Source organism: Telmatherina bonti, assembly GCF_933228915.1.
Source record: "Telmatherina bonti genome assembly, chromosome: 14".
Lineage (NCBI taxonomy): Eukaryota > Metazoa > Chordata > Actinopteri > Atheriniformes > Telmatherinidae > Telmatherina > Telmatherina bonti.
The window spans coordinates 14,749,364-14,771,239 of NC_136612.1; the positions used below are offsets into that span (position 1 = coordinate 14,749,364).

The 21,876-nt window shown below is 38.6% G+C and overlaps 4 protein-coding genes across 4 annotated transcripts in view; 2 read left to right on the top strand and 2 right to left on the bottom strand.

Moving 5' to 3' along the window:
* The window catches only part of LOC306765276 (zona pellucida sperm-binding protein 4-like), a gene marked incomplete at both ends in the record, with an annotated part of 2,527 nt that extends 1,000 nt beyond the window's left edge, over positions 1 to 1,527 (top strand). The window contains 7 exons of the mRNA XM_079252683.1: positions 86 to 258; positions 379 to 462; positions 550 to 703; positions 777 to 960; positions 1,060 to 1,204; positions 1,283 to 1,352; positions 1,433 to 1,527. Coding sequence (XP_079108809.1) covers positions 86 to 258; positions 379 to 462; positions 550 to 703; positions 777 to 960; positions 1,060 to 1,204; positions 1,283 to 1,352; positions 1,433 to 1,527 — 905 coding nt within the window. The remainder of the gene's footprint in view (positions 1 to 85; positions 259 to 378; positions 463 to 549; positions 704 to 776; positions 961 to 1,059; positions 1,205 to 1,282; positions 1,353 to 1,432) is intronic.
* A 1,568-nt stretch (positions 1,528 to 3,095) lies between these two features.
* Positions 3,096 to 5,078, bottom strand: rrp7a (ribosomal RNA processing 7 homolog A; the record flags this gene model as incomplete). Its single annotated transcript, XM_079253002.1, has 7 exons — positions 3,096 to 3,269; positions 3,360 to 3,567; positions 3,651 to 3,748; positions 4,266 to 4,389; positions 4,486 to 4,611; positions 4,707 to 4,849; positions 5,015 to 5,078. 7 exons carry the CDS (start codon positions 5,076 to 5,078, stop codon positions 3,184 to 3,186), a joined length of 849 nt encoding a protein of 282 aa, XP_079109128.1. The 3' UTR covers positions 3,096 to 3,183.
* Positions 5,079 to 6,423: 1,345 nt separating this feature from the next.
* On the bottom strand, positions 6,424 to 12,250 carry poldip3 (polymerase (DNA-directed), delta interacting protein 3). The gene is made up of 10 exons (XM_079252292.1): positions 12,167 to 12,250; positions 10,897 to 10,997; positions 10,376 to 10,803; positions 10,247 to 10,291; positions 10,057 to 10,134; positions 9,731 to 9,952; positions 8,329 to 8,406; positions 8,097 to 8,226; positions 7,836 to 7,902; positions 6,424 to 7,514 (listed from the first exon to the last, which is right to left on the bottom strand). The coding sequence occupies exons 1-10, from the start codon at positions 12,232 to 12,234 to the stop codon at positions 7,298 to 7,300; spliced, it is 1,434 nt and encodes a 477-aa protein (XP_079108418.1). The 5' UTR covers positions 12,235 to 12,250; the 3' UTR covers positions 6,424 to 7,297.
* Positions 12,251 to 13,735: 1,485 nt separating this feature from the next.
* Positions 13,736 to 21,798, top strand: fam234b (family with sequence similarity 234 member B). The gene is made up of 13 exons (XM_079253317.1): positions 13,736 to 13,828; positions 14,716 to 15,264; positions 15,629 to 15,742; positions 15,917 to 16,084; positions 16,248 to 16,363; positions 17,081 to 17,231; positions 17,327 to 17,468; positions 18,524 to 18,718; positions 20,724 to 20,802; positions 20,905 to 21,072; positions 21,195 to 21,315; positions 21,400 to 21,623; positions 21,712 to 21,798. The coding sequence occupies exons 1-13, from the start codon at positions 13,792 to 13,794 to the stop codon at positions 21,712 to 21,714; spliced, it is 2,067 nt and encodes a 688-aa protein (XP_079109443.1). The 5' UTR covers positions 13,736 to 13,791; the 3' UTR covers positions 21,715 to 21,798.
* The last annotated feature ends 78 nt before the right edge of the window (positions 21,799 to 21,876 follow it).

Below are 21,876 nucleotides of genomic sequence, written 5' to 3' on the forward strand. Positions count from 1 at the left end.
GCATGGCATTAACTCGTAAAACATCCTTTCCAACCTCACCCCCAACCAAACAAGCCACATCTTTCTCTTTTGTCACTTTGTCCAGCCTGCTCTCTGGATGGACACTTTGTGTTCACAGTAAAAGCTACAGACACACACCCACTTATTGATCCCAGCAGCCTTGTAATCAAGGATCATCCTCACTGTCTGCCTGTGGTCACAACCTCACACACTGCTGTCTTCAAGATTGGAGTCATGGACTGTGGTGCGAAGATGAAGGTAATGTGATCAAATCAAGCTTCTTTTTTTCTTTTTTTTTTTTTGACAAGGGTTGCGTTTTAGGTAAATAAATTAGATTCACATACAACATAATGACTGCATCCTTCGCCTGCTTTTTAGAAAAATGGAGACCTGGTGATCTACGAGGTGGAAGTGGAGGAGCGACGCATGAAAAGTAAAAGCAGACATTCACCATTTAGGTTTGTTTTTTTACGTTTCTTGCCAGCAGGGGCTTTTTTACAGAGTGGTTAAATATCTGTCCTGTAAAACTGTTGGTATGAGATTTTAAAGATTTTTTTTTCTTCCTTAAGTCTCCAGGTCCAATGTGAATATGAAGAGTCAGATCTAAAGCGTGCACAAGACTTGCGATCCTTTTATACAGTGACCAATCCACCCACTGTGATAGGACAAGGAACTATTGAGGTGCAGATGAGAATAGCCACAGGTACTAAAAACTTATTTTTACAGTCTGCGATCACAAAGTCCTGCAACTGATCTATGACTATTCCTCGTTCTAGACTCATCCTTTACATCTTTCATTCCTGAAGACCAGCTGCCGCTCGTCTCACCACTACGAAAACCTGTGAATGTGGAAATTTCCATGGTGCAGCCATCCCCAGATCCTTTGCTTTCCATGCGTGTGCGAGACTGCGTTGCCTATCCTGCATCTAAAAACTCTGTGTGGACACTTCTCCATGATGGGTGATGAAGGCAATTTCTGTAGCACAAAAAAAAAAAAAAAAAGACCCGGTAAGTTAGTCTTGAATGTGAGCAGAATGTCTCTTCTACATTCCCACACAGATGCCCGAACCCTGTGGATAATATGAGAAGCTCTGTCCCTGTAGACAGTCAAGGAAAGACTGCCACCCACTCTCAAGTCAGGAGGTTTGATGTAAAGACATTTGCATTCTTAGACCCTGATACAGGTCATCCAAGTGTGGAAGAAGTAAGGTTATCATGCAAGCATACTTTAATATTATATATTTATTTGTACTAACATACCAAATGTAATCCTATCGTTTAGATGTACTTCTACTGTTGGGTGGAGATCTGCACAGATGATGTTGACTGTGCACAGCGTTGCACCATCATCTGTGAGTAAATCACAGTCTGAAGCAGAGTACCTTGTGATATAAATTCTTTTTTTCCTCATCTCGCTTTTCTCCTTCCACAGCATCTGAGGATGACAGACGGAGAAGACGGGCCATACCTGAGTCCCATCAGCTGCAGCTAGTCTCCTCAGGACCACTCTTGCAGAAATACACTTAATGGATAATATTCTATGTGAGAAACAAATCACAATTAAATTCTGCTGAGCACAAAGCTACAGTCATCATGTGAATGACCCATGGCAGTTCTGTGGTAATGCTACTATTCCTACTCTTGTAGTGTATATTCTTTCTGGTGATTGTGCTGCTCCGTTAATCCTGCTATTGGTCATGGATGAGGACCAGAAGGTGTTGGAGGTAGAATGGCAGTAAGCTTGTGAAGTTAACAGTAAGCAAACTTGATAAATATGTATCTTTCTTATGTATTTGTTTGCACCACCTCTAAAGGTTGTGAAATTTAATTTATAACACAATAAATAAAAACAGACTTAACAAGAATGGTGTGTTTGGAAAAGCTGCTAGAATAAAGTCTTTTCAAATAAATGGGGAAGATTAAGTTTGCAAAGTTGCATCTAAACAAAGGTGACCTGTGAAAAAAGAAAATTGCTTCCCAGTCACCGAAATGACCATAAACTCCTCTGTAGGCCAAAGAGCTCTGGAGTCAAACGTGAGGCCGGGTGTCTGAAAGCTTAAGCTAGGCTAAACTGAGTCCTGAAAAGGACGATAATCCCAAATGCATCATCAAATGGAGTCATTGGGTTGCAGAGACCCAAAATCCAGACCTCAATCTTAGGTCACTATAAGAACTTGAGAAAACTCTTCTAAAACAAATGCCAATAAATATCAAGCAACACTGTGTAAAACAAACAAAAAAAAACAAACAGTGATTACACTAATGACGTCTTTTACTTCTCAGCTATACTAATGCTCTGTAGAGGATGAGTTAGTTTAATGTTGCTTAAATAAACCCGCCTTGGTTTTATTCTTCTCATGAAAAAGGTTTTTTTTTTTTTTTTGTGAGTCAGAGCTTGCATTTATCTGAGCGTCATGCATGTCTGCTGGAACCAAGATGATTGACGTTTCCATCCTCTTAAGCCCAGCAAAAAAAGGCATTGATTATAACCCCCTTTAAAAACAAAAACTTTAAATTTGGACAATTTTAACTCTATAAAGCCAAATGTATCATATCTGATACAGTGTGAGATATTTAGCATCACTTTATTGTAGAAACTTTACTCAAAACCCTGTTGCACACCATAAGATACTGGTTTCCTGCACCCTGGTGGATACTTAACTTCACTACAATAATTTTTATCATCGGCATGGCAAATGGTAAAAATACAAAAAACATGTTTTCAGATTTTGTTCAGGGGTCAAATAAATACTAAAATTTAAAGAAAATGGGGCTTTTCTTTCCAGTTGTTCTTAGGTTGGGCTTTAAAAGTTTATTTGCTTAGGCTCCTTGAAAGAGATGCCATGTTTCTTCTTTTTATAAGCTGGTTTTGAATTCCTGTAGCCATTAAATTTGAAATTATGATAAAGCACATTTAAAACAAATTTTGGAAAGCGGGTGCAAGATAGTGATCTTCAAACTTAAATCTGTGAATAAAAGCTTGTCTGTTTCTGGCAATTAAATCAAGACAAAATGTTACTGTGACACTTTTCAGTTTGAATTTTCTACATTTGTTTCTTCACCTAAAATGATTTCAGTCATCATGAAAACATTGCTCAAAGTTATAGTTTATTGACAATAACAAAAGATTCAGGGATACAATGTAACTAAAAAGCAGTGAAGCGAGGAAGAAATCTGGATAACTCAGTAAGGTCTGAATTTTCTCTGTGCTCTCAGTAGAGCTATTCTCTGTTTATCCTCCTCAAACTTTTTCCTCAGCTGTGCAATATCTGAAAATAATAAGAAAAAAATGCTTAGAAAGACAAAACATTTTTTATAAAATGTGTTCCCACCTTAAGACCCACTTATAAGTAACTTACGTTCTTTCTGCGTGTTCCTGTGCTGCCAGGTGTAGAAGTTCAGGAGCTCTTTCTTCTTATTCTTTCTCTTCTCTCTCTGTAAAGTCCTCTGGTCGGCGGCCTCACTGTGAGGTCGAGCTTTGGCGCCCTTGTGACCTCTTGTGACTTTTACCCAGCCGTCCTCTTCCTCCGCCTGCTGCTCAGCCTCCTGCTTCTGCCGCTCCGCTTCCTGCGAGAACGAAAACAAACCCAGATTTAAGTCACAAACTCCATGGGTGTGCAAATCTAAAGGATGAGCGGCAGAATTCTCACCTCTTCTTTACTTTTGTCGTAGTTCTGCATGAAAGCGTCGACTATTTCTTGCAGTTTTTCGGGGAGGATGAAGGACTCTGTGTACTGCTGGATCCATTCTGTAATGAGGAGATCCACCAAACATCATACACGTCTCACACCTAGGGCTGCGACGATATACTTTTGTCCCGATTCGATTCCGATTTTTTTGGGTGCCGATTCAATTTAAATAGAAGTTCTCACAATTCTTCGATATTGCTGATTTTTGTTGATTAAAAACAAAATAAATATATAAAACTTTTCTTTTTCTCGTCATTTTACTTGATTTCAATGAGGAAAAAAAATAAACACAGTAGCCAGACTATTATTCTGCTGCTGTAATGCCCAAGAAGACAAGTTAAAAGATAAATAAAAACAATAAAAAATATATTTTTTTTAAAAATTAAAAAAAAATTATAATGGATTATTTTTATTTAGTTAGAAAAAATTTTTTTTAAAAAACAAAATTGTGAAGCAAAAAAAAAAAAAAAATCCAGATTTTTGATTCGATTTTCCTACCCCTTGTCACACCAGTGTTTGGTTGATATTGGTTAAAATGTGCTGGCTGTAGTGTGTCATGACAGCAGGGTAACTCACTTTGCACTCCTGTTTTAACTGGACGCTGCTCCGTGCAGACCACCAAAGGAACATCATGAGGGTGAGATTTAACTGCTGTCAGACTGGAGGATTTTCTGAATATAATGTATCCCACTTTGAAACCCTGTTAGACGTAGACAGAGACAACATACATTAACAATTTGGGATGTGGAAGAATTAAGAAGGAATGAAAAATGAGCACTGGTGCAAGTAAGTGAACCTGTTTTTCAGCTGGTCTGAAGATCTTGGACAGTTTCGGTTCCGAGTCCTGAGAGGAACCCGGATGGTCTCTCAACTCAACTGAATCAACAGCGCCAAACTGGGAGAATAAATCTTTGACAACACCCTGAAACACATTCAGAAACAAGAATGGTTTTTAGTAGATATTCTGCCAAACAGAAAGCTGTATGTTGGTTATCGCTGTTTTTATGGGAAGCACACCTCTGAACAGTATGGTGGGATGTTTAACACGAATAATGTTCGGTCCAGCGGTCTGCGGGCGCTTTTTTCCTCCCGTACTTTATGTTCCTTGGCATATAAAGAGTGATGTGTCCCGCTGTCGGAACTAAACTGGATGGAGATAACTGTGAAGACAAACAAGGAAAATCAACACATCGCTTACAGCGATCATAAAGCGTTCTCTGAAACAATATATACAGCGTTAAAGGCCCAGACAACTTCCTACAATAAACAAACATATCATATAAAAGCTGGAAATTATATATGATTTAAATTCAAACTCTAAATACCTGTAAATCCCCCAGGAATGATGCAGGGCTGGCTGTGGGCATGTTTCTTTGTAGACAGCGCCATCTTGGTTTGACCCTTTAACCGGAAGTAGAATTGGTTCACTATTTTAGGTCCTACAATGTAAACTTAAATTGAAGTTATAATTGTCATTTTCAAATTAACACCAACATATATTAAGTAGAATTAATTGCAGCATGTAATAACAAATGTTTATAAACACGCACTTCATACTACAATAAATAAATATGATTGCAAAGATGGGTAAGAGTATCTCAATTATGACGCAAAACATCCTCAAAACTATAATTCAATCAGTGATTTTATCTCAACTAGATTACTGTCCAGTCGTTTGGTCAAATGCCACAAGGCATGTGTGAGACAGACGACAACATGTACAAAATAGAGCTGCCTGAACGGTACTGAAGTGTGATTTCAGGACAAATATCACAATGCATAAGAAACTTAACTGGTTGTTGGTAAAAGACAGACTCTTATACTCATTGACAGTTGTAATTAGAAATATATCTGTATCAAAACTACCTGTCATTTTATTTAATAACCTTACTTTTAGTGCTGGACATCACAAATATATCATAAGACATGCAAAAGATGGAAATTTTAGCTTGCCTAAAGCAAAATCAAGATGCCATTAAAAGAACTGTTATGTATTGAGCCATGAAAACATGGAATTCACTACAGAAGAACATTTAATTAACCACTGATCTGAAAATTTTAAAATAATATTAAAAGACTATTTCTTAAAAGTACAGGTATCTATATAAATCATAATTTTAAGGGTCTGGTGATAAAAGTAAAATAAATGCAAATGTATGTGTAATAGAGTAAACTAATTGATAATGTGGATAGAGGTGTAATAGAAGATTTGTATTATGGATTATCAAATATAAAGGTTGATTTCCAATAATGAGTAAGCATATTTTTGTACATGAATGTGCTGATGTACTGTGTAACTTTTACAAGTTTTTGTTTTTTGATGTCATAATTGTGCTGGACCACAGGAAGAATAGCTGTAGCTTGCTACAGCTAATGGGGATCCTAAATATATTAAACTAAACGACAAAAGCAGAAGATGAGCAAATGATTGACATGCCTACATGTGCAAAACATTTTGATCAAAGCTGACCTCCTAATGCTCCTTACATTTGGAATATAGATAAAATACTGTCACTTCTAAGTCCTTAATTTAGCCGTGTGTCATTTATATTGAATTTGAGCTGTTTTATTGATAGCTATACCATATATTACTTATATCTAATGGCCTCCAAAAATGCATTTTCTTCCACATGTTCAGTTATTGGAGGCCAAACTGCTTTTTCTATGCAATAAAATGTTTAAATAAAATTATTCAGCATTGAACATTAGAAAAAAAAAAGTCTCAGACAACAGGTACAAAGCTAAATATTTAATGGCCACATTTCAGACATATTGGACAATTTTCCAACTCCTCTTGACTGACAAACCAAAATAGGAACTGAAAGTAAATTACAGGTCAACATAAACCAAATTAAACATACTACAATGAAAGATGCACATTCTGCTCCAAAACTAGAAAACCATGTAAAACCATTGAGAAACAGCACTGAATTTCACAAGAACTGTAAAACCAAGGGAACATCATGGTACTGTAGTTTTGTTCTGGTCTTGGTGTTACAGAAATGGTTATTTCTACAAGCCAGACATTGTTTTGGATTAAACATAGGACATATAGGGGGACATTTGCTAAAGAAAACAGAACAGTCCTGTCCAATCAGAAACATACTATTTGTGGTAGAAGAGCTGATAAAATGACTAAGTAAACTTTTTTTTAAGAGGTGTTTTTTTTAAATGTCAGAAATCTCAAAAGAATAATAATGTGACTTGGTTGTCAATTATGGTAGCATTATTATAAGATGTTTTCCTTCCTTCCTTTTTATGTGGCTATAGCTTTAATGTAAAAACCACTGAATTGGAAAAAAAACAGAACCACCCACCCCACACACCCACCCCAACATCACTAAACTTAATAAAACATCACACAGTAATTCTTCAGCTGGTCCGTTTCAGAAATTAACAGGTGACATTTGATACCACAAAGCCAAAACACTGATGAATTTGCATCTATGAAATTTCACATTTGCCATACTCATCTCTATGAAATGTGTAAAAATCTGCTTCATGAGAGCACAGGGGGCTGCCTGCCATCAGTATGAAATCCACAGTAGATAAATGAACACTGAGAATGCAGCAACACAAACAGTGTTTTCATTTTCATTTTTCATGACCTATATCTTGATGCGAAAGGCAGTGGTCTGTGAGTTGGGGGCCTCGGTGGTGGATGTGGACTGTGCTGTGGACTTGAACAGAGCCTTCAGAATGGTTTGGGGGTCCACTTCTGGAGTGGGTTGAGAAGAGGCCCGCTGACCAGGAGCACGAGACAAGGACGGGGGCAGACCATCTTTCTTGGTGCTGCTGCCTGTGCCTGGGGTGTCACTGAGTCGCCTGTAGGAGCCACAAAGTGAAAACGTCAGAATTCTTAAAAGACCACAGCAGAACAATAAACATGGCCTGAACTCTATATTCAACATAATCTGTTTTGTTTTTAAAAAGTGAAAGCTGAAAAAGAACTACGCTACTAATCCCTAATGGATAATAAACCAAACTATGCACATCTTAATGTAACTGAAATGGCGGTTTAATACTAATCTAATAGGATTGCAATACATGTAGAGCTTCAGCTACAAGCAAATATCATCTCACAAACATAAGCCGACTGAGTAACACATTAACTTTCAAAGAATGGAGCCTTGTGGTCTAACTTACAGTAAAATAGGCTGATCAGAAGTGATGACATTTCCCTGAATGTGAAGGTTACACTTCATTGGTTGACCTGGGAATGGACAAGAAACACAGTAATAGTATTAATTCATAAACAGCTTTGATAAAAATCACAAACAGCTATAATAACAGCAAGCAGAACACATTTCCTTGCTTCAGTAATTATTAACCACAATGCAAAAGAAAAGCAGCTGCCAAAAAGCCTAAAAGCCACTTGATGTGTGCATCCTTGCCAATGGCCCTCACCATCCAAGCAGCGATTGTTGTACTTCCTGTATGCACTCACGGCGTCCTCTTTACGGACAAACACCACTTCAGCAACGCCCACCTTTACCAGTCGTGCTCGCTTCAAGGCACCACACACACAAAACAGTTCCTGTGGAAAAATAGGCACCAAAATGAGTTACTGTGGAACTACAAATCTGAGCATATCATTAGATAAATACAATATAAGCTTGGAGGAGAAAAAGTTGCTCACCACGATGTCTTCCTCTGTAACTCTGGGATGAAGGTTGTTAACCGTTATTTTAGTCCCTTCCAACGGGCTGAAAACGGGCTAGACGGACAAACAAGGATACCACCAAATCAGCACAAAAATGCCATCTGAATGGTTGATATAACAGTGAATATCAAGGTTCTGTTCCAGGTTAACATTGCAACATAGATATCAAGTTTTACTAACAAACTATTAAAAAGTCCCCCACATATTATAGCTCTTTTCAGAAAATACAAGAACTATGACTGTAACAAAATACAGTTAAAAAGAAAAAGATTATCACAAAACTTTGTGGTGACAGTTGTAGCAGAAACAACCGCTAAAAGATAAAAAAAAAAAATAAAAAAAAATAAATATATATATATATATATATATATATATATACACACAACAAAAACATGCTATATGTGAGTGAAACATGGAGAAGCAAACAGGTGTAAAAGGTGTTTTAATTAAAAACACACAAAATTAAAACCAGAGCAATTCCAATAAAATGGCATGTTGTAATTTCTGTCAGTGTACATGTAGTTTTTGCTTTGGTTGTGAAATAATTTACTTTTCTCCGAGCCCATCGCAACTGTTTGCCACTTAAATAACTATTTTAACTCCATAAATACAACTGTTGTTGACCTGTCAATGTTTCGATCAGTGTTGCTACAATTGCACCAACTAACTTAACAGACTCACACGACTGAATAAAATAACAGATCAAGGCAGCAATTATAAAGTATGATGCTAAACTGAGTGCTTATAGCAGTGGAGTCAAGTGGTTTTGATCAAGTGTCCAAACTCGAGGCTGAAGAAATTTCATATATAGATAATAAACTGCTTACTGCAAATTGCCATACTCTTCAACACTTTGCTCTTGCAGATATAAAAAAAATTTCTGGGGGTTTTGTGGTAGATCTATTTAGCAAGCATCATTCTGTTAGTTGCTTAAGATTAACTAATTTTGAATAAAACAGACAGATTTAATTAATGTGACTAAAAGCTTTAGCTATGGTCACACTTTTTTTTTTTTTTTTTTTAAATAAATGTATAATCGATACAATGCATTTTGACCATATGGGGCCTTTAACCACAAGCAAATCTGTCTGGTTATGAACATTGAAAGGTGACACCATACCACTAAATTAATATTTTTTCATTTTGACGCTATCTAGTAAAAGCTTCATCACACAGAAACTTTAGACACATGATGGATAAAAAAAAAATCTCCTTATATAAAGATCTTGTTAAGGACAGAAACATTAATGGGCAATAAGATTACTGGTGACCAACTTGCCGTTTTCAATATGAAAACAAAATTCCACTGACCATCATAATCACAGATTTAGAGATGCTACAGGTGGGGAAGTTGATTTACAGAAGTTGGTGGGATTACCTGTGGGGGAGTTGGAGTTGACGTGCTGGTTTCTGCTGTGGCTTGCTGAAGAGTCCTTGAGACCGGCTGTAAAGCTGCAGCTGAAGAACGGGCAGCACTTGTGCTGGTGTTAAGCCGAGTGGGAGCCACAGGGACAGGAGGACGTGGAGCGGTGTAAGCATCGTTTTTAACCACCTTGGTGATTGGAGCCGACATAGAAAATGTTGATCCCACTGTACCAGACTGCAAGAAACATATGTAGACAAACTTGTAACTACTTAACAGTATGTGTTGAAGCTGTAGTGAAGAGTTTTTGCTCAGTCATGAAGCTATGACAAGGAACTTACTCTTGACTGTAGCATATTATGAGCAGTTGTGATCTTTATTTGTTTGCTTGGGGTGCCATCGAGCTCATGTAAAACAGGCTGTGAGGGAAAAAAATTCAACATATTAACATGTTTATTAATCTAAACCAATACAATACTTAAGTAAAATAGTGTTTTATCATATTAAATACACAAAGGAAACCAGTTCTACCTGTGCAGCGGCACGTATTCCACTGGACAACCCAACTGGACGTTGCTGTAATGAGAAGGAACCATTTAGCTAGTCAGTTTGTTCCTACATGTCCACTAATCTAACAGCAACAGAACTCTTCAAGCTCACCTGTATGGTCTTGGTTATTTTTAGAGGTGGTGCAGCAGCTGTGTGTGATGGTGTTCCTCCAATGCTTCTCTTAAGACTGAGCCTATCCCGGGCATCCATTACTCTGATATTATTGCTCACTTGTGGTGTTGTGCTGCCCCTTACACCAAGTCCTTGAACATTGGTGGCAAACTGCCTAGTGTTCCCACCAGCAAGATTATTGCTGGTGTGTATCTTTATCTGGGGTACCAGTGTTTTGCTCTGTAGCTGGGTTGTTATTGCGGTCTTTAGTGTGGTCTGTGCAGGGGGAGTTAACTGACTCTGCCCCTGTTTACGTGAGTTGATCATTTGACGGGCGTCCTGTACGGCTCCTGTTGCAGCCCTGCCACGAATTTTGAAACGGGCATCTTTCTGAACCAGTTTTTCTCTGGCATCTTTCACTTGGAAACCTGACAAAAGACAAGAGATGTTTATGAGTCCTAAAAGATTTCAAACAAAACACTAATATTAGTCGATGATTTTGAAAGCATAACACTCATTACCTGTTCCTCCTCCAAGGCGCTGTCTTACATCATTAGTCCCAATCTTCTGCCTTGCATCAAAGTTTTTGCCATCCCCCACTGCACCCCGTCCAAACGTGGGCCTGAGACAAATATCATGTTTCCATATATTAGACTGCTTGACACAACATGCTGACAATAAGACTGTTTAAATCCACCATTTTAAAACCTAATGCTTTAAACATATTAGCCATCAGAGGCCTCCAGGACTCGAGGTTGAGTAGGCCAGATAGCAGCTGACTCTTCTCACCCTAGACATGGACTATTTCAGCCACTTCCCTCTGGCAGAAGGTTACAGTCCATTCAGACCTCTCGCCATAAAAACTGTTTCATCCCCTCTGCCGTCAGACTCATGAAGACTTATTAAGCCTCATGAACAATCGTAATACCTGAACTGGACACTTTATAACTCCAATCACTTAAATAAGTCATGTCACACCACTTCATCTACTGCACTGCTAATTTGCACGGTTGTTTGGATGCCACTGTTCATACTTATATATATATATATATATATATTTTTTTTTTTTTTTTTTAAAGTTTGTATATATGTTCATTTCTCTGCATGCCCTTACCTTATTTGTAAAATAGTTGTAAAATAGATCTATTTCTACTTTTATGATTATTCAGTGTTTTTATTATTATTATTTTTATTATTCAGCACCTTACCACCGAAACAAGTTCCTAGTCTGTGAATTGTTCAAAGACAAAGGCAATAAAAGTCTTTCTGTTTCTTTCTCTGAACGGCACTTGGTTTTAAAATAATATTTTTTTCTATATTCTTATCTACAATATGCAGTGAGAACTAATCCATGAGTCAATAAACCATACGTTTTAATCGAGGCGAGGCCAGAAATGATATTTTAAACAGAGGTGGGACGAAAATCCTGCTTCAAAATCAGTGTAAATATTAGCTTTTCAGCTAAGTCGAAACAGGAACGCTACAAACAATACGCCGAGCAAACAGGCTAACTTCTGGCACGTTAACTCAACCACCAAAATTCAATTAAATATATGTTATGACTGAATAAACAGTTATATCCACCCAGCCTTAACATTTAAATGTGTGTGAGTTAAGGCCTACATCGAAAGGCTGCAAATTAGCCTAGCTGCGAGCTAAATTAGCCTAGCATTAGCTCACGGTGCCCAACTTGCAACCAAAAACTAATTCCTCGCTATGGTTTCATACATGTTGCTAAACATCTCTACAACCTTTACGAATAATTAAACAGTTAGGTATCCGTTTATGTACCGTTTGGCTGGAGCTTTGAGGTTAATACCCCGTCGCCGTATAACTTCATCCAAAGATACGTCTGCCATTTTCTCTCACACTCTCTAACTGCGGCTGCGCGGCGAGATTTTTGAGCGTGGCTATGGGAACCGATCTTGGCCAAAAAGGATAGTTCCTGCCACGGCACAAACCATTTAAACATCATATTTCTTATAAGGGAAATGTTTGTAATACTGTAATCAAAATTTAAAAAACCAACATAATTTAGTACGTCCAGTTTAGAACATTTAAACAGATTAACAACAAGACATGATCATTATCTCATGACGTGTTTAATCAATCTGTGTTTGATTTATCTTGACGACATTCAACACTAAGAATGCGTAAATACCCATGAGTCTTTGCGACTGCTAAAATGGCAAAGATTTCAAGCAAATTAAGTGATTTATGATCATTTAAAGACTCCTTAATCCTCAAGGTATACTTGAACATTACTCAATATATCTTCAGTTTTTTGGTTATTGTTAAAATAGATGGTTAAGAGTAATCCAGAAACAGCACCCTGATAGAAGAAGCTTGGGCATTGTGTTTAGGCAGGTAATCGACAAGTGATTAGTTATGCCTTAAACTGATGAGTAAGGAAAATAACGATGCGGGGTGACGCCCGTATCCTCGTTCAACATACGAGAAGAATTTTTGAAGGGGCACAGGTCTGCTTGCTGAGGTGACTTGCCTACTTTGCGAGATGCCTCGTGGGACATGGACCTCCCCCAAACCCTCTACATGTGAAAGAAAAGCTTCATAAGAAACAGGATACACTCTATAAGCATAACATTGCTGCACAAACTTACAATCTAAATTCCAAACAATTGAACCTAACCTTGTGAACCTAACCTTCTACCATAAGCTTCTTGTCATAAATCATACATATTCAAATGTATTATTAAACAGCCTCGGGTCCATAAAAACACATATACAGGAAAAAATAAAATATATATTCACATAAAAATCATATAAATATAGATACATTTCAAGCAGTGCATCCTCAGTCTGAGTGAATACCGAGAACAACTACCGAGAATGATTTGAGAGCTACGATGATAATATATGTGGATTTATCCAGATGTTGTTTAAACATCACATTTTAGAAGTGCTTTGGCTGCTCATTCCTGCATTGACAAACACCTGACTGCAACCTAAAGGATTATTATATTATATATAATCATTATACGCATTATATGCAGCTTGTTATTCCTGCATGGCAATATTATTTTTTATTTTAAAAATAAATAAATTAAAAAAAAAACACACACACACATGAACTGTGTAAAGTTAAAGCATACTTTAATTTTAGTAGCAAAACATACATTTATGTGCAGTGCTGTTTGTTCATTTAACTTACACCATTGTGTGTAACATCTTCATCACTCATATCATTTAAAAAAAACCGTATTTAAATATATTTACCATTTAAAATTACGATTTATACCCTTTTTTTTCTCTTCTTTTGTTTGTTTATTCGTTTTTAATCTGAAATCAATCTAAAAACTCACTCTCCCATGATGCAACTGGGCGGGAGCCTTTCCTGGACCTGCTCCCTGGATCTTCATCACTGCTACCTCGCCTTGGTGTCTGGAGGATAAATAATGGCTGCAGCTCTGTCCCGAGCTCTGAAACTGCCCGGTAAGATGCAGAACAGGTTTTACAACAAAAGAGAGAAATGCTCGAGAGGAGCAGCAAATCTGCTGAATTTGCGTCGGTCCTTTCGCTTGTTAGCATTTGAAATGCTACTGATTTATTTCATGCTACGGTTATGTTTATAAATATTACAGCATCTTTCAGGACAAACGACATGTGTTTTCTGCTTGAATGTATTTTTCTTTTTATTCCGACCCCCTAGACTGTTATATAAGGTAGACCTTTGTATGTGTGCATTTAGCTTAGCGTCTGAAGATAAATGCTTACTGTCATGTAGAGGTCTGGCTGAGAATAGCTTCTAGCAAACCCAACTCTAACTCACCTCATTAAGGGTAAACATGCAAAGCAAAATGGGAAATATTACATTTCAAGTCCATAAAATAGTATTTTACTGGCTATTTGCAGAGGATTTTTTTTACATGTGCATTTTTGTATGCATCATTGTTAGAATATTGTATTTATTATTCATTCATTTATTGCATTTATCTTCTTATGATAGATCTATATAACAATAATACATTATTAAACATAATGTATTTACTGAATTTTGTTATTAAATAATCAAAATAATATTTACTACAGTTATAATGCCTTTTAACTAATAGAAAATAGAGAGTACACGATGTAAGAAAATATTTACAGATAAGTAATAATCAATGTCTTTGTCATCAAAGATTAAAGCAAGGTTAAAAACACACACCACATAATAATCTTCACACATGACACCCCCTAAAAAATAAATAAATAATATAAACTTAACTGTCTTTTAACTGAATGTAGATATAAAATCATTAATAGAAATAAACAAACATCTGGCATGGCACAGCTGTGAGCTTAGATGTTCTTCATTGGCTGTTTTTGTGTGTCTGCAGGGAAGAAGGGCTCAGAGCTTGGGGAGTACGATCCTCTCACCCAAGCGGACAGCGAAGATGAGAGCGAAGAGGATGACCTCGTGCTCAACTATCCCCGCAACGGCCTCGGAAGAGACAGCTGCCTGAGCGCTGGCTCCTCAAAGGTACGGGGCGGCCGACCCCAAAGGCTCGTGGGTGCCGCGGATGAGACGTTGGAGGATGAGGAGGAAGACGAGGACGAGTGGATAGAGAGACTCCCCAGCAAATCCAGGCAGGACAGAGAGGATATGAAAGGCGTGCAGTACTGGAGCCACAGGGACTCGGACAGGGAGATGTTGGGGGACAACAGAGGGGGTGACGGGACATCGGGGTCTGCAGGGGTGAGCGTTCACAGCCCTGATGCAGAGGAGAAAAGGATGCGGGTGAAGAATGCTGTTCGAAGTGCATTTTTCCTGGTGCCTCTGCTCTGCGCCACCTTGCTGGTGCTGCTGTGTGCATTCCTCATTCCCTGCCAAAAGGGAGAGCTGGAAAAGAAGCTGCAATGGGAACGGGCACTGGGAGATGCAGGAGGTAAAGACTTCAATGCAACTCAAAGGGCGACATCGCTCATAGGATAGTGTGCACGTACCTCACACACACTCACAAATAGACAGCTTATTCAGAGTGAACAGGAGCACCCATTAAGAGCTTACCCTCTTTTGTTGATATGTTATTAAAGCGAGTGGCTTCACCAGTCATAATATTCATGTTTGTGCTTAGAAGAAGCCGCGCCGTCTGCGCTTGGTGGCTCAACCTTTCATTATTAACCTCTTGACTTTGTTTTAGCTGGAAATATTTGTCACATTTCCTCATTAAAAAGAGCAACTTTACGTTGATAGCTGTCAAAGCTGCAAAAATGAAGGCAATTCTTCTCTTTGTTTTGGTTTCTGCTAAGGTGTCATTCCACCGGCGCTGGCATTGTGGGATGTTGATGGTGATTCAGTGGAGGACGTCTTTCTAGGTGTGACTTCAAGGGCCAATGGGACCCACTCAGCACAAGGGAACAAAGGTAAGTCTGGTGGAATAAATGTAATTGAAGTGACATTTGCTGTGATTTGTTAGGTGTGGCATGTAAAAAAATCCTGTGTGTGATGTTGCATAAACTTATATCAGCTGTGTGAACATTACAGCTGCTGCATGTTTGCTTGTTTTGTTGCTTCATTGAGTCGTTTTTCCGTCCTAGAATACAAAGCGGTAGCCTTGTCTGCAGTCAGCGGTCAGGTGCTGTGGGAGAAGGTCATGAGGGAGTCTGTGATATATATCCAGTGTGGGCCACCATACAGCACCCAGACATCACCCGTGTGTCTCCTCATCTGCAAATCCGTCCTCATGGCGGTCAACGGTGCCACAGGTTGGAGGGGGCTCATTGTAATAAACCACCTCAGCGTCGTCTGAACATTCAGAATGAAATTCAGCCAAAGCAGGAGGAGCATCTGTGTAGGATTAAAGCTAGAAGTGAATATGAGGAGAAACGTTTTAAGCTCTAAAATACTCTGTTTTCTTTCATTCCACAGGAACAAGGTTGTGGTCGGTCCTGCTTAAGAACATTGAATTTCAGGCGGTGTTACTTCCAGACCTCCAGGGCGACTCAGTCCCAGATCTGCTTGTAGCGACCCTCCCTGCAGATGAGGTAAAGCTTTGCCACCCACTTCCTTTATATGCCACATACACACTGAAACTTTCCGTATAATTACGTCTGTGTAATAAATGCTTTATTTATTTCAGACAAGACACAGAACTTAGACTCAGGATATTTTCTGTCAGATCCTGATGTAGCGGCCATTTATGTGTTATTTGTTTTCTTTTGCTGTTATTTATTTAGTTACATTTTTCTGTGTATTATTTGTTTAGATGAGTCATGATTTTTGGAAATGATTCATGGATTTTTAATAAGACCGGCTTGTTTTGTGGACACGCCTTGTTTATTGGAAAACGGCACCTATGTCACATTCGCGGAGCTGGATGCGGGGAAAATAACGTCAGGTGATGGGATATTAGGAGTGCTATCATTTTTTAACCATTTTCAGTCCCGTTTTTTGGTTTTTGTAAACTTGAATACAGATTATTTTTTATTACTTTCAGTTTGTGTAAGTTTAGTTAAACTTTCCTTTGTTTTTGTTGAATGGAAAATAAATCAATTATATTTTTCTAAACCTCATTATTATTTTGGAAGTGCGTATAAAAACTCCTGCCATTCACGCTACCATGGCTTTAAATTAAGGTAGAAAAGACGGGAACAACCTGGTATTTTGTTGTGGCGTCACAGATCAGAGATTATGAGCTTAGATTTCTTGGTTCCAGACGTGTCTTTATTATGTCTTTATTCGTTTGCCATATTCTTTTTCAGGCTTTGGACTTGTCTCTGACCCTGATATCTGGGCTGACGGGAGCGATACTTGGGCATCCCGTGCCTTTCAACCTCACAGGACAAGGAAAGCTGATCGGCCCTTTACTGCACGAGACACAGCAAGGAGCATTTTACATCCTATTTGGATTAGGTGAACAGAGGACCTCAAACAGAAAATAAGACAAGTCACCACACACAGGCAGCAAATAGGAAAAGCATAACTTATGTTAATGTTTGTCTCCTCAGGTAACGTCCAGGCCATCTCTCTACAAGACATCTACATGCGTGCTGCTGGCCCGGTGCCTTTAACTCCAGCTCTTAGAAAGAAGGATCCGGTGTGGGAAGGACTCAGGAAAAACAATTCCTCCTCCTTCATCCACGTTTACCGGTATGCCTCCGTGACTCACACACGGCTCTGATTACACCATACAGACCTCTTTTGTTAAAGACTAAACTTTAATCAGGCAACACGGATGCAAACGCAGCGATGCTTGAAACGTTAGAAACACGGAGAAGATAGAAAATGTTTGTTAATAGCTGTCCTAAACATTACAGATTGTCACATCTTTTTTTTTTTACTATAAGCTACTAGCTGGATGTATATTTAAAGCCTATACCCATCTGTATTTAAAGGTGGAAGATGTTCAATATTTTCAAAATAAATTAACTAATTAAATAACTACAATCATAATTAGATAGTTTTTTTTAACATGTAGGTTCCAGTCTGTCCATATTTGATGCGTTATTAAATTACAAGTTTAATTAATGACAAATGACAAAAAGCACTTTGTTTTTTTTACTGGTAGGCAAACATTTAAGAAGGGTCTTTGTCATTAATTAAACTTGTAATTTAATAACACATCAAATATGGACAGACTGGAACCTACATGTTTAAAAAAATCTAATTATGATTGTAGGTATTTTTTTAGTTAATTTATTTTGAAAATATTGAAAATCTTACATATTTTACCTTTAATGCTCATAGCACTCAAATCAGTATACTATGACAATCACTCCATGCCACAGCTGTAAAATACTTGTGCATACTGTACTTAATATTTACTTTGCACTTGTTGCTTATTGCACTCTGGTTAGATGCCAACTGCATTTTACTGCATTGTACTTGTACATGTGTAATGACAATAAAGTTCAATCTAATCTAATCTAATCTTAACTCATTGGCTGCCAGGCGTTGTTGCAGCTGAGAGCCCCGTGCGTTTTTTGGTGCTTTTTGGAGGCTTTTTTTTTAAGCTGCCTGGCCAGATGAGCTTTCTGTATACAGAAACTAAAAAATCAGTGTGTTAAAGAAGTAAAGTTACTGTGGCTTTGAAATAAGCTACTGGGAGGAGCAAAGTCTGGGATTAAGTTAATCAAAAGCAACCAAAAGAAACAACAGTTATGTTAAAATAAGTCCAAATGTCACCTTTGTTCTTTTGCTTTTAGAGGATCAGAGCATGTGGAGTTCCTGCTCCCTCTTGTGACCGGTTCTGGAAGCAACCGCAACAGCCTGGATGCTGTTTCCAACCTGAACGCCACCAGAAGTGACTGGGTTTTGGTTTACGGTGCCAGTAAACTATCATTGCTTAGACAGAGGGACTTGCGTAAAGAGTGGACCTTCAGCTCAGCCATCATTCACAGGTACAGACCTGCACATCTGTGTCACAGCTCGGTGGAATAGAAGATATCAAATCAAATCAAACTTTATTTGTATAGTATAGCACTTTTCATACAAAAGCATATCAAAGTGCTTAACAACATAAAAATAAAAACACACACAAACGTTACCCACACACACACACACACACACACAACCCAACCTGACCATTTATGGCAAAATAAAAACGACTAACTTCAGGATTTTGTCTCTGTATCTGGAAGACACTGCTGCGAGGAAACTACTTAAACCTGTTTCTGATCAACAAAGCACTCATGATAAAAAATAAGGACTACGTCCTCTGTCAGTGTGTAATGTTTAATGTAGCAGGAAGTCGCCAAAAACGTTTTATGATCAGATCATAAAATATAAACTCAGCTCAACACATGACTGTCATTATTTAACAGAAGCGGTGTGAAAAAACTGAGTCATCCCATGATTCCCCAACTTGTAGGACCACTTTTAGCAACAATCATTTGAAGTAATAATTCAATGTCTCATTTCAGTGTGGAGGAATTTTGGTCCACTTTCCCTCACAAAGTTGCTTCGGGTTTGTTGACCATGAAGGTCCCAACACAGGATTTTGCACTTTGATTAGATCATTGCAACATCTGGATTATTTTTTATCAGTTATTTGGTTGTCAATGAGCAGCTGTGTTTGGGATCATCGACCTATTTCAGCCAAACTGTAGATATCCTCACATTAACTCCAGAATAACTGGGATACAGAAGAGTATGTGGTAGGTTTAGAGTGACTGCAAGGTGTCCAGATGCTGTAGCTGCAAAACAAGCCCACATCATCAGTCCTCTGTGTTTGATAGCTGGTATATAGTGTTTGTGCTGATTGGATTTCACTAAAAGTTCTGCTGTGCAAATATGACCAAACATCTCTACTTTGGCTTTTAAAGGACATTATTCCAATAATTTAATGTTTTGTTTAGACGCAACTTTGTTTTGTCATGAATTCTAACATTTAGCATGATATCTGAGGCCTGCTGAGTCTGAGACGCCAATCCTCCATTTATTTCAGTGTCTGTAAGCATTGCTGTCTGATCTTGAGGTGACCTTTCTGAAAAGATTGACAGTTATCATGAATGTTTTTCACTTTTTAATACGTCTCAGCGTCGAATGACTCCACATTATTTGGAAGAGTCACAGTATAACCCTTCTCAGATTGATGGGTGGCAGCAGTTTGTCCTCTAAGATCATGGCTGATGTCTTTCTTCCTTGGCATTGTGAAAACACACTTGAAGACCAAAAGACTACCCAAGCATCTGCTTTTAAATAGTCTGTCTTAGTTGCTGATAAGCAGTGAATTATCTGGGAGACATTTAACTCCATCCATCCATCCATCCATCCATCATCCATCCATTCATCAATCCATCCATCCATCCATCCATCCAGCCATCTTCTTAACTTCTTGGTCCAATTATGGGTCACGGGAAAGCTGAAACGTATCCTAGCAATCATTGGGCGAGAGACAGGGTACACCAGGAGAGCCCAAAGTTGGTCCTCGAGGGCCGCTGTCCTGCAGGTTTTTGATGTCTCCCTGTCCCAACACACATGGCTTCCATTAAATGAATCCAACAACAAATGAAGTTCTGCACAATGACTGATTCGTTTGAGTCATGTGTGTTGGAGCAGGGATACTTGGAAAACCTGCAGGACAGCGTCCCTAGAGGACTGGAGTTAGGCACCTCCGGGGTACACCCTGGACAGGTCGCCAGCTCACACTTAACTACTAAATCCTAATTACTTTGCATTTTGTCTTAGTTTTATTGGTTTTATCTGAGACCTAGTAAGCATAAGAGGATTTTTTTTTCCCCATTATATCCTGATAAATAAAACGTCAGAACTGATAGAAAGCATTCTCTCATCTCACCATGACTGAATTATTCGTTTTGGTTGAGCTTTCCTAACAAGACAATAAAATATTATATATCAGGGACTTGCTCAAAGTTTCTAAAGTGAGGTATTTTTCTGTCACAGTCAGCCGACTCCAGGGCTCTTCAACAATGATGGAATCCCTGATCTTTTTGTTCAGCACTCAGCAAATGGGGTCATGAAGGTAAAATGTTTTTGTTTTCCCCAAAATGGAAACAAACAGTAAATCATTTAGACGTTAGAGAACATGTTCACTGCAGGTTTCCCCTCCTGTTTTGTCTGTCAGGTTTGGATATTTGATGGCGCCAACGGCCACCTTCTCTGGGCAGCAGAGTTTGTGTGTCCTCGTCTGGTTTTGGAAACATCTGCACTCTCCACTTCAACCGGCCAATCAGCTTTCCTGTTCTGGGCCAGCGAGCCAATCAAAGCACAGGGGAATGGTACCAAGGCAACTGTGAGTCTTCCCCGAGACAAAACAAAAAAAAAGTTTACTGGGGAAAACACTTTGATTAAAGGAAAAAACAAAGATTATATGAAACTGAACTATTTATGTTTCTCTGCTGTCTTACTGTTTAGGTACCACCAGGTGTATCTGCACCAGAACCACTCATCAGAAAACTCTTCCTGCTGCATCCTGCATATCCCACAGTCCTGCTGGAGCTAACCAGTACCACAGACACGGCAGTAACATCTGCAGGCAAGGCTGCAAAACTCCGTTTAAAAAAGCTCCCAAAATGACACCAGATATCTGCTTCGGTTTAAAACACCTTCTCTCTGACAGTGAGTTACCAGGAGCATCAGAAGGACGCCACCTACATCACCGTCTCCTCCAGGCCGACCACTGACTCAGAGCCCGGCGCTCGCATTGTCAAGAGCATGAGCCTCAGAGCCGCCATCGCCAAAGGGAAGCTTGTCAGGCTGGGTGAAAACAAAAAGGGGCGCGCCGTTAAACCTGGTGCATTCGAGGTCAACACTTTTTTCAGACGTCTGGCTTTCAAACTTCAGGTGAGGCAGGGTCAGTAAAATCAGGTGACCCTTTTAGTCATAACTTGTTAAAATAAACTAAATAATTAATTTTGAACTCTTTTCGCAGTGAAAAGAGGAGCAGAGCATTTCAGCCAAGAGGAATCATGGATGAAAGGGATGAAAACTGGGTACAATGCTGCACTTAGGAGGCACTTCCAATTCATTTGAAACCATTTTAATGCTGTTGCGATCAATAAGCAGACTTTAATTTCTGTTACATGTGAAACAAAGG

What these genes read in the sequence shown, in the direction of transcription:
- fam234b (XM_079253317.1), top strand. Translation starts at nt 13,792, where the DNA reads ATGGCTGCAGCTCTGTCCCGAGCTCTGAAACTGCCCG. An exon ending in CTCAGCACAAGGGAACAAAG is followed by an intron (nt 15,743 to 15,916) that starts GTAAGTCTGGTG and finishes TTTCCGTCCTAG; the next exon opens with AATACAAAGCGGTAGCCTTG. An exon ending in CAGCAAATGGGGTCATGAAG is followed by an intron (nt 20,803 to 20,904) that starts GTAAAATGTTTT and finishes TTTGTCTGTCAG; the next exon opens with GTTTGGATATTTGATGGCGC.
- poldip3 (XM_079252292.1), bottom strand. Translation starts at nt 12,234, where the DNA reads ATGGCAGACGTATCTTTGGATGAAGTTATACGGCGACGGGGTATTAAC. An exon ending in GAATACGTGCCGCTGCACAG is followed by an intron (nt 10,135 to 10,246) that starts GTAGAACTGGTT and finishes TTTCCCTCACAG; the next exon opens with CCTGTTTTACATGAGCTCGA. An exon ending in CAACTCCAACTCCCCCACAG is followed by an intron (nt 8,407 to 9,730) that starts GTAATCCCACCA and finishes TTGTCCGTCTAG; the next exon opens with CCCGTTTTCAGCCCGTTGGA.